The sequence below is a fragment of the Sarcophilus harrisii genome, chromosome 2 (genome assembly GCF_902635505.1).
Source record: "Sarcophilus harrisii chromosome 2, mSarHar1.11, whole genome shotgun sequence".
NCBI classification, from domain to species: Eukaryota; Metazoa; Chordata; class Mammalia; order Dasyuromorphia; family Dasyuridae; genus Sarcophilus; species Sarcophilus harrisii.
In genome coordinates this window covers 445,494,155-445,505,881 of record NC_045427.1, presented here as the reverse complement: position 1 = coordinate 445,505,881, position 11,727 = coordinate 445,494,155, and the positions used below count along the sequence as shown (strand labels likewise).

The 11,727-nt window shown below is 40.7% G+C and overlaps 1 protein-coding gene across 3 annotated transcripts in view; it reads right to left on the bottom strand.

The window, feature by feature from the left end:
• Window positions 1-649: 649 nt before the first annotated feature.
• The window catches only part of LOC100935348 (carboxyl-terminal PDZ ligand of neuronal nitric oxide synthase protein-like), a 34,144-nt gene continuing 23,066 nt past the window's right edge, over window positions 650-11,727 (bottom strand). Inside the window, exons 9-12 of one of the 3 annotated variants that reach the window (XM_031954239.1) lie at window positions 9,632-9,797; window positions 8,674-8,878; window positions 7,623-7,758; window positions 650-6,230 (exon numbers count right to left, since the gene is read on the bottom strand). In XM_031954239.1, coding sequence (XP_031810099.1) covers window positions 6,177-6,230; window positions 7,623-7,758; window positions 8,674-8,878; window positions 9,632-9,797 — 561 coding nt within the window. In that variant the 3' untranslated portion in view covers window positions 650-6,176. Of the gene's footprint in view, window positions 7,759-8,673; window positions 8,879-9,631; window positions 9,798-11,727 lie in introns of all 3 variants that reach the window. The other 2 variants (XM_023507393.2, XM_031954240.1) reach the window with 2 other exon arrangements.

The window sequence follows — 11,727 nt, the reverse complement described above, 5'->3', positions numbered from 1 at the left end:
CACAATTTAAGTGACAAGCATTTATTAAGCACCTATTATTTGCAAGGCATTATGAGAAGTGCTAGGGATAAAAAATAAAAAGTCCCTGCTCTTAAAAAGTTTATATTATTACATATGCTCATATACATATATGCATAAACTTACATAAACACATCTATGGTCCCTTCTAGCTTTAAAAAATTATATAATTCTATATATTCACAGTTTTTTCCCTTTCTAGCCTTTGGCCAGACTAAAGGATAAGAAGGCTAAGCTAAAAACAAACCTTCCTTTGTGGGGAAGCCTTTATTCCCCTATTCTTTCTCCTATCTCTTGGGCTTTCCTTTGTAATTTGTGAAACTTTTCAAATGAATCAGAAAACCTGGGTTCTTCTCCCAACTCTGCCACTAATGTTGTGTGTGACTTTGGATAGGTGACTTCCCCTCTTTGAGCCTCAGTTTCCCAATCTGTAAATTTGAAAGAGGATAGATTAGTTGATCTTAACAGTTTCTTTCTCTCAAACCTGATAGTGTTTGTTCTATATTCTGTCCCTTCCAACACTAATATTCTGTAATTCCAGGTGACTGTTTTAGAGCAGGGAATCTGGATTGAGAGATTGAATGTATTTGGGGAATGGTCCGAGGAATCCCTTGCCCTGGACAACATTTGGCAGAAATTCTCCAGTGGGGAGTCAGCTTCTGCCCCTCCATCCCTAAAGGAAAGGAGAGGAGTAATCCCCAATCCAAACCCAGTCTAAGTTTCTTGGTTTTAGGCGCCCGTGACTTTGATAGCAGTGACCCCTGGTGTTCACTCCTAGTGTTGCAGACAGCTTTCTTCCAGAGCTTGTCAGACCCTTTTGGTTTCCTGGGAGACCTCTCCTCAGCTCCCTGGGACCGGTTGGGGACCTTCTTAGGACTTCCTTTCAAGGGCTCCGAGTTTGGCCCTCAGCCCCTTGTGGAGAATTATTTCTTCCACGGAAACTAAGCCCTTCTAACGCAGTAATTCATTTACCAGAAGAGTAAGGGAGGCTAAGGGGAAAAAAGCAACTTGGGCACTGTCATACAGCCTATTGCTTGTACAAAGTAACACAGTATAGTGGGAAGAAAACTAGATTTAGAGTTATAGCTGGGGTCTAATCGCAGCCGACTTAATTACTGCATGGCACTGGGCACAGTGCAAGGGGCACACATGTTTGGGTTCACCACCCCAGAGTTCAAATATTGCCTCCAACACTTAGACAAGTAACGCTTAAACACCCGTGGGATTTAGTGGCCCCGTCTGTAAAAGGAGGGGCTTGGACTTTCCCCAGGCTCCGTCCAGCTCTGACCTTCTGAGTTCTCAGGCGAGTGCCAGCCCACAGAAGCTATCCTCAGGGGACTGAGTCTTAGAGCACAGACAAGCTGTACAGCCCATTAGAGACCACCCTGGGGCAGTGGTCAGCAAACAGCAGCCTTCAATCTGTAGCTCTTTAAGCTAAAACAAAGTCATGATTCTTATTTTGTCAGTGGGGCCTTTGTCTGCCCACTTTAGCACTGATTCCCTGCTAGTGGTCCCCCCTCAAGCCACTCCATTTCATAACTCAAGTCCTATTTGACCTTTCTGGGTTTGGCGCTGGCCATTTCTCCCTGCCCCTCCCATCCCATCCACTCAGGCTGGGGTAGCATGGGAGAGCAGACTAGCCCCAAGACTGGAAGTTCTCTAGCTGTGAGACCACTCGGAAATCATTTAAATTTCTCCAGCTTCAGGTCTATAATCTGCAGGGTGGAGATAATAACACCCCATCTCACTCTTATGAAAAAACGTTTTGCCCTTTACTTATCCTCCAGGCCAGGCTCTTCCTTATACCTCTCCGAAATACTTATTTCCTTCACCTTCACAGCCCCACCCTAGTTGAGGCCCTGATCCCTCTTGCTTGCCTCGACTATTAACAATAGCGTAACTGGTTTCCCTGCTTCCACAGTCTCTCCTCTCTCTGGTTCTTCCTCCTGAGGAGGTACCAAAATCATCTTCCTAAAGCATGAGTCTGTCCGTGTTATTCCCTTACTGAAAAAACCTCCAATATTTCTCCATTTTCTAGAGAATAAAATGCAAACTTCTCAGCTTCCAACTTCTCTATTCTGGCTTTAGACCACTTTATTGACACATTTCATATTTCTTCCTTTTTATACACTCAGTGTTCCACCTCATCTGGCTTCTACTTGCAGTTTCCCAAACTCGGAATTCCAATCTCTAGGCCTTTTTGTTGGCAGTCTCAGAGGGCTGGAATGCCCTTCTTCCCCAATTCTGCTTCATAGAATCCTTGGTTTCCTGCAAGATTCACCTTAGTTACCACCTCCTTTCAGAAATTCTAAATCTCTAATTAAAGTTCTTTCCCTCTCAAATTATTTTCTAGTAGTTTTTCTGTATTATCTTCCTCAGTAGAATGTAAGCCTCTTAAGGGCAGGGGAAGTTTAATTTTTGTCTTTGTTCTCTCCAGGGCTTAATAGTAATAGCCTTGTAAATAGCAAGTACTTAATAAATGCGTATTACCATTATCTTCCAGGGGATGAACTCATTATGCTCATCTACTAATGGAAAGTCAGGCTATAGGAGTCTGGCTACACTTGAGTATTAGCATAAGGGTCTTCTAGAAATTATTTAAATTGCTTATTTGGTATTTTTATTTTTAATTACATTAACTTATATACTCACAGTACTTTGTTTTAGACCTCTCTAATGCAGGTTACTATAACAGTAGGTTTTAGAGGATATCTCTTTATATACTATCCCTTCCTAGTAGGCTACATACCAAAGTGAATTGGGGCTCATTTTTATCTAAACTTTATATAGCTCTCTATACACTGTCATTGCTTAATAAATGTTTGTTGAATGAAATAAAATAATAAAGTTGTACAATACAAGATAGAGAAGGTTGGTATCACCTCTCTGGCACAACTCATAGAGAATTAAGGATTCAGCTTAGTACAGTGGAAGGTGCATTGGATTCAGTGTCAGGGAACCTAAGCTAGAATCAAAATTCCGCCATTTACCATAACTTTGGACAAGGTACTTCCTATCTTTGAGTCTCAGTTCTTTCATTTGTGAAATGAGGGGGCTTAGAATTAATGAGCTTTAAAGCCCTTTAAATCTTTCAACCCTAAATTTATGATCTTGTGTGTATGAGAGAATATGTAATAGCTGGCATTTCTCTAGCATGTCACAGTTTAATTATCTCACTTCATCCTTGCAAGGGCCCCGGTAGGAAGAGTAAATATCACTATCCTATTTTACAGATGAATGAATAAAGACATGCAGAGAAGGGACTTGTTCAAAATTTCTAAAGGTGCTAAGGAGATGCTAAGGAACAGTCATAATTCATAGAATCATTATCGGATTGAGGGCTAGAAGATCATCTAAAGATTATCTAATCCACACCCTCATTTTACAGATGAAGAAATTAAAGTCAACAGAGGTTAAATATTTTGTTCAAGGTCACACAGTGAGTAGAAGAAATGATATTTGGACCCAAATTTCTTGATTCAAATTCAGTGACCTTTTCTTCAAAAAGTAAAAAAAAAAAAGTTTCTTCCCATTTCTGATCTTCCAGAAAGTCAAGGTTAATTTCCTAGGTGTCCTGCTGTAGCATATCCTGAGATACAGGATGCTAGTTTGGAGACAATGGTAGAATTCAGCCATGAGACCTCTCCTCCATTCTGGGAGCCACTGTACAAGAGCTCCAGATTAGGGAATGAGTAGTTACTGTATGGCAATCCTTCAGATAACCACAAGGTGGCAGTAGGAGACCAGACCATTTGGGCTTACTGAGTTTGACCCAACCAACTAACCAACCAACCAACCAACCTATTATTCTTCCTTGATTTTGGTTCACAGCTCTCCTTTCACCTCCAAATTTCTGAATCCTACAGCAACACGTCCTGAACTGAAAGTCAGGGTTCTAATTCTGACTGTCATTGATTTATTGACCTTGAGCAACAGGACAGGAATTATTGTTATAGCATAAAATGTGTTATAAACAATTACTGTCCTGTTTCTCTGCTTGGGCTATTATTAAGAACAGATGAAGTACTCTGGTTCAAAGCACTTTATAAGAATAAAGTGCCATATTATCATATGGATTATTATAATGAATTATTATTCATGACTCTTGTGTCAGGGGTTCTTGCATCTTAGATCCCTGATGAAATCTATGGACCTCTCCTTAAAATAATGTTTTTAAGTGAATAAAAAATATATAGGATTACTAAGGAAGTAATTTATGTTGAAATAAAGCTATCAAAATATTTTTAAAATTCACTGATGCCTGATCAAGAACTCCTCTCCTTTTGTGAGTTATGAACACTTTCAATCAATCCATGAGGATTTATTAAATGCTTACTAAGTACTAGGCCCTGAGCTATGCATTGGAGATACAGAGAAAAGACAAGAGTTCATACTCTCAGGAAGAGGATTATTATTCCCAAAGCTCAGAACTTGCCAGGGTATCACAGCTAACGACTGACAGAATTTGCACCTATATCTTATGTCTTCAAGCCTTATGCTCGTCCCACTACAACACAGTATACAGACATGGGTGATTGTTAATTATATATATGTGAGGCTTGGAAGGATGAAGTGACTTATCTAGAGTAACAGGGCCAGCATTGGAATCTAGGATTTAAAACACATCTTCTAATTTCAGATCCATTGTGTACATCCCTTCACCTGTGAACAGATAAAGGAATTAAGAAGTCAAAAATTCTTTGAATTTCCATAAAAGAAAGAAAGCATCATGAATATATGTTTGCTCTTTCACTATCTTTTTTTCTATTCCTAGATAAGTAGCTACATAACTGTAGCTTTGTTGATTACTTCCTTCTTTGTTGATTACTCTCCCATTCCTTTTTACTGGGTCCCTTAAAACCACTTTGGAAATATGAATTTCTCCTTAACCTCAAAATTTTCTTCTGCTCCTTCCATTATCTTGCATCAATAAAAACTTGGATCTCTCTTATATATCCTTTGCCACTCTTTCCCAATTCCTTTTCCCAAATCACAGTTATTGATCTAGGAACAGACTCAGGACATTCATTTCTCTCCACTTCCAAACCCATTCCATTTCTACTATTTTTTTATCTTTCCTCTTGAAAAGTTTATACAATCTAATTCTGCCATACTCATTCTACATTCTTGCTCTTGACAAGGAATTATGGGATATTGATCTAGGAGTAAGGAAAAGGAGGAATCTCTCACATTCTTAGGGTTAGTATATGGGACACTGGGACAGACGCCACAGGATGGGTAAAGATAATCTTTGCTGGGTTCTGACTTATTTAGTTACCGATCACCTCTCCTCGAGGATTTACATTCCAGAGGGAGGATAAGCTATAGGAATTCTAGGGCTGCAAGCAACAGCCCAGAGTGCCCAAGCTGGGGGGTTGGGGTGAGAAGTCCCCAGTATTAAAGGGCTGTGGCAGGTAGTGGAATGAGTTAGAGAGCTAGAAGACCCACACTGAGTCCCAGCTCTGGAACTTTTTACTTGTGTAAGATTGAGCAACTCATATCCCTTTACTTGGTCTCAGTTTCTTCATCTGTAAAATACCAACAATGACACTGGCATTCTTTTCCTTATAAAGGAAAGTGCTTTAAAAACTGGAGATAGGTATAGTCGTGGGGACTCTATATCATATATGGATTATATTCCTGGTTTGTGACAAAAATGTGAAATCAGTAACTTTTGTCTGTGTTGTCATTCATCTGCTCCATCCCAAGCCTAATTTCAGGTGTTCAGGGCCTTTCTGCTGCTCTCTCCCCTCTCTTCCTATTTCTTGAAAAAGTCTTAATCAATTCATTCCTATGAAGGGCATTAGGGAGTGACAGAGCAATGCTTCTGAATGGGGTTTTCTAGATCCACAAGAGTCAGAGGTTTATCAGATCTCAGGGAGTAAGGGAGAGACCTTCTTAAAGTTATGAAATAATAAAAGTTCACATTTATATAGGTCTTGAAAATTTGCAAAAGGCTTGAGACAGGCTCCCATTTGATCATGATGGAGCCCAGCCAAGGATCACAAAATGTGAACTGGGATACCCAGGAGCATAAAACTTTATATTTCTATCCATCTCAGACATTTACGATGCAACATGAGGCAGTGTAATATAATGGAGAGTGTTGGATTTGGAGTCTGGAAGACCTGGATTCAAATCCTGCCTTTGATGCTTGTTCATTGTGTGATGCCAGGCAAGTCACCTCTCCTTCTGGGCTTCAGTTTTCTTGTCTGCAAAATGAAAGGGTTTCATTCAATGACCCTTAAGGTCCCTTCCAGCATGAAGGTTCTGACTTACTACTTGCCTCCATGTGGAAAACAAAAACAGAAAGTAAAAATAGTTACAGCACTTCTAGAACTCACAGTTGTAAGGGGAGGGGAGAAGGTAATGCCATAGACACACATAAATAAGACACGAGGAAAATATTATAAGAGTAGAGCAGAGCTTCCTTCAAAGAACTCTAAAAAATTTAGGGAGAGAAAGATCCTTTTCTTCTGGGGAGAGAAAGGGTGTGGAGATGTTCAAGGTAGGCTCCACAGAGGAAGGAGGAGCTGAATGGGACCTTGAAGGATGGAAAGGACCTTATCAGAGGAAAATGGAGGAAGGGGGAAACCCATTCTAGGACTGAGAAGAAAGTGGGAGCAAAGACCATTTAGATGGGAGCAAAGATGCCATTGAGAGCTGGAATGGACTTTAGAGGTCATTTTAGTCTAATATTCTCATTTTATAGATGAAGAAATTGACATGCGGAAAGGAGAATTAGCTAGAAGAAATCTTAGCAGAAGGTCTGGGGGTGGGTAGGAAGTTGGGACATCTTATTTCTAATTGCTCAGCTGGTTAAGGCTATGGTTAACTCATTAAATAAACAAACATGTAAAGCAACTCAGAAGTGAGCTGATCTCCAACAAAAAACAGCTCACATTTCTAGAGCACTTTGAGATTCACAAAGTGCTTTCTGTGAGGTAGGTAGTGCAACGATTTCTTTCCCCATTTTCAGAGGAGGAAACTGAGGCTCAAAGAGGTGAAATGACTTGCCCAGGTTCACATAGCTAAAGTGTCAGAGATGGGGTTTAAATCTACCTCTTCTGACTGCAAGACCATGCTCCTGCCATTACACCATGATATTTCAGAAGGAATGGTCATAAGATTAAGAGCTGAGAGGGATCTTAGCGATAATCTGGTCTAACCTCATCAAATCACAGATGATGCTATTTAGGCCCAGAGGCATATTAGTGACTTGTCTTGCATCACACCAATGGCTTAGGAACCGAACCAGGATCTGAACCCAGGTCAGTGGCTCCAAGTCCAGTGCTGTGAACACTATAGTAGGCTATTTCTGCCCTATGCTCAAATTTAGGTACACTGTAGGTAGCTCCAGGTGGATCTGGAGGCCTTTCCCTGGTAGGATCCAAAGGAAAAGGAAGAAGGAAAAGGAGGAGAAAAGCCAGGGGGTTGGGGTGGGTTTATGCAGGAATGTGAGCCTCGATGGCTGGATCCTCCTCATCCTCATCAGAGAAACTGATGTGCAGGATCGTGTCATTGGCTCCAGGTGGGGAAGTTGCGGCTGAGAGGCGCCACTGAGTGGCCCCAGCTTTGACCTCCTCCAGGGTGTCATTGCTCACTGAATCTGGGCTTCCAAAGGAGGATGGCTGTCCCAGGTCAGGCTCTGAGTCCAGGCTGAGGGAAGTCTTGGTCAACCTCTTCTTGAGGGTAGGGGGTGGAGGGTGAAGCTTGGGAATGGATGGTGACATCAACAACCTGGAGGGGAGATTGGGGAGGAAGGGAAGGAGAGTGGGAAGAACATGGGGGCTGGAGTCAGGATTATTCCTAATTCTTTACACTTTTGAACTTTCTGAATTTGCTCCTCATCTTAAAAAAATAGGAATAATCTCATCAGGGTTAGGGAAAGACCTGTCTGGAGGCAGAGGGATGATCTAAAACTTTCCTGGTTCCTTGCTCTTCTTGAGAGCTGGCATAGGGCTGGGAAAGGGGATTATCTGTGGGAAATTAGGGTTTCTCCCCATTGCTTTCAGTTTATCTTGCCTCAAACCTAAAAGAACCAGGAGAAACTCTTTCTTCAGGGCTCTGATTCCATTTCTGAATGCTATGGGAGGGCCCTGGGTCCAGGTACAGGACTTCAGTCTGAATTCCAGCTCTGCTGACTTAGTATATCTGAGATCTTAGGCAAGTCACTTTCTCTCTTTAGACATCACTGAAAGGGATTGAGCCAGACCTGCTCTAACGTCCTTTTCAGGTCTAAATCCTATGACCCTAATAAGCATAATAATCCTTTATGATATTTGGTGTTTTGGAGGACCTTGAAAAGCTTTTTCATATCTTATCTCATTAGATCCTCAAAATAAATCTGTGAAAAAAGGTAGTCTAGATTTGATTCTCTCCTTTTTACAGAAGGAAGAACTAAGGCTTAAAAAAGGGATTAATTGCTCCAAATTATATAGAGAATGGGTTGAATTAGGGATGGAACAAGACCAAAGATTAGGTCTAAAGAAACCAGACTAGGCCTGGTTTATCAATCTTTGCATTACAACACACTGCCCTCAGTATCTAGAGAAAGTACAAAATCCGCCAGTGGGTATTCATGTCATTTTGAGATTGTGGGGATTATTTGTCTATCTTTAGGAGAAAGGGTAGGGAAGTCATGGGGTCACTGACCTATCTTTATTGGTTGTGATACTGGACGGACTCCCTCCTTGTTCATTTTCTTTGGAGTCTTCCTTTCTCTGGCTGAGCCCAGGCAGATGCTCACTTCTCAAAGTCAGGCTAACCTTTCCCACAGTGTCCTGGCTCCGTTGGGCCCTGGGACCCAGTGTGGAGGCCCGGTCCAAGCTAAGACTGAAGCTCTGCAGAGATTGACCACCTATTTGAGTAGAAGAAAGAAAATAATAATCATAAACTCTTTGACCAGAGTCTACTGCTAAAGATTCCCAGGCAGGCCCTCAAAGTGGCAGCAGCCAATTTTTCTATCCTCCTATCCAAGTTCCAAAACTCTTTTTTCTAAGGTGCTTTCTAATAATAATATTATCCATTTTTTGTATTAATATTCTCTCTCATCAACAAAAAACAATTTTTCTTCTAAGGTTTCTTCTAACATTCTCTGTTTTTTGTTCTTTAAATCAAGAAAAAGGATAGATTGGGTTCTTCCATTGCCTTCCCTAGCTCTCCCTCCTGATGATAACTGAAGTTCTTCCTCCCTTTGAACTTGGAGCAGAAAGAGCTCAATGAGATACCATAAGAAAGTGGATTCTTAAGCCCTTTCTAGCTCTCACACACTATATTCTATGAAAGGAACAAGAGAAAATTTTAGTGTAACCAATTAAAATCTTAGCATAATTTAGTACCATGTAGAAAACTAAAGGTAATTTTCAACACATACATACTCTACTAGGAGCCCAGAATGCCCTTCTAGTAGTTCTACACCTCTATAATCCTTCATCGTTAGATCAACATTATCTCCTCCTTCCAACTTTACCTGGGCCACATGAGACTCCCAGAATCTCCAAATCCCAAAGTAACAGACCAGTCTCAACCCTCTTCTCTTTCTTGAACCAATTCCCCCACACACACCCTCCTTTAACTACCCGTTCCCTGTCCTGCCCTGAACACTTCTTACCATTATGTCGGTCCCAAGCTCTTTCCTCTAGTTCCCTCAGTTGCCGACCCAGCAGAGCCATGTGCTGGAGCAGATCCCGGTTGGTCAACAGCAACTGGCGAATCCTGGCCTGGGCCTCCACTCTGGCAGCTGTTTCTGCAGCCAGCTGATCTGTGAGAAGCTGTACCTGGAGAATGCCCATCATCACCCCATTTGTGACCATTCTTGATCTTTACCTTTACCACCTACTTCTCATTGTGAAGGAATCCCAGAATGAGGATTCCCAAATTAGGAGGAACCAAAGAGGTAATTTTTTTTTTTCTCCCACGTAGGTTATTCTAATCCAAAGTGGCTTTGAGCACTGGATCCCCTCTCCAACATGACCAGCAATTGCTCATTCACCTTCTATTTAATGACATGGTGCTCACTACTTCTTGAGTTGTACAAACCATTTATGGAAGCCTTTTTTGTTAGGAAGGTAGTCTTCACAAAAAGCCAAAATCTACCTCTCTATAATTTGAACCAATTGCTTCTAGTTCTTCCCTTTCAAATAGGTTGGCACAGTGAATAAAGTGCTGGTCAGGAAGACACAAATTTAAATCTGATCTCATACCCTTACTGAACAAATCACTTAATTCCTATTTGCCATAAATGAGATATTTGTAAAGTGCTTAGCACAGTGCCTTCCCATATAATAGATGCTGTATAAATGCTTATTTCCTCTCTCCTCTCAAGTCGAGTATTATGAATCCAATCTCTCTTCTCACAGTACTTCAGATTTCTGAAAACAGCTGTTACATGCTTCTTTACCCATCAAGGTTTTCTCTAGTCTGTTTCCCCAGTTTTCTTCAACAGATATTTTTCTATTCCCCAAATCAGTAAATTAGTCTTTTTCTAGAACACTGTTACAATGTAAATTCCAAGAGGGTAGAGACCATTAATAAAAAATATTGAGTCATCCCCATACCTAGTTCAGGACTTTCTCTATAGTAGAGACATGATAAATATTTGTTGAATGAGAAAATGAATGCCAATAAACTTCCTTTGGGGAAAAAAAAAACACTCTATTTGCACAACAAAAAGGGAACAGATTGGGAAAAGAATATTTGTAGTAAATATGTCAGATAAAGGTCTGGTTTCCAGAATCTATAAATGCTTATTGAATGACTGATTTCTAAAGAATGAATGCATCTCTTCTAAAAATAATATGCTCCCCAGTGGAGCAATGATCAAAGAAGACAAACAGAAAACTATTGAAGGATGAGATGCAAAATGCTAACAACACATGAAAAGATGTTTAATCAACAAATTAACTAACACATTTATTGAACACTGACTCCATGCCAGGGACTATGCTAAAAACAGGAAAATAAAATAAAAATGAAGAATTGTCTTGCTCTCAAGGACTCCTGTTCAAATAAGTGACAGCACAGAAGATAGAGAAAAGATCTCTGGGAAGGGGCTTAAAGGAAGCCAGAGATTCTGTGGAACAGAGGCTAAGAAGAAGAACTCTTCATGCATGGGTAGACAACTAATACAAAAGTATAAGCAGAAGATGGAGTATGAGGATGTTGGGATAGCTCCATTGTAATCTGCATTGAGTGGAGTAAAATGGAAGAAGGCTGTTAAGACAGATTGAATTGTTGATGCTTTAGGCATTTGAATAGAGGATGACTTGGAAAAAGGAGTGACTTGAGGCTGGATGTCAAGTAGGAGGCTACTGTAATTGTCCAGGACAAGGTGAGGGTACCTGAGGCCAGAAAAGAAGGGAAAATATGTGAAAGATGTAGAGAAAAACATTTTCATAAGGTTTGGCATCAAACTGGAGATGTGGGATGAGAGAAAGGAGTCAAGACTGATGCTGAGGTTATGAACTGGGTGGCAGGAAGGATGTGATTCCTTCAACAACAGTAGAAAAATTCAGAAGAGGGATGAATTTGGAGGGAGAGAACATGAGTTTTTTCAGACATGTTGAGCTTATGATGTTAATTTTGAAATCTTCAGTAAGCAGCTGGTACTGTGGGATTAACTTAGGAGAGAAACTAAGGCTAGATATAAAAATCTGGGAATCATCTGAGTAGAGTTTCTAATTGAATCAATGAATGAGATCACCAAGT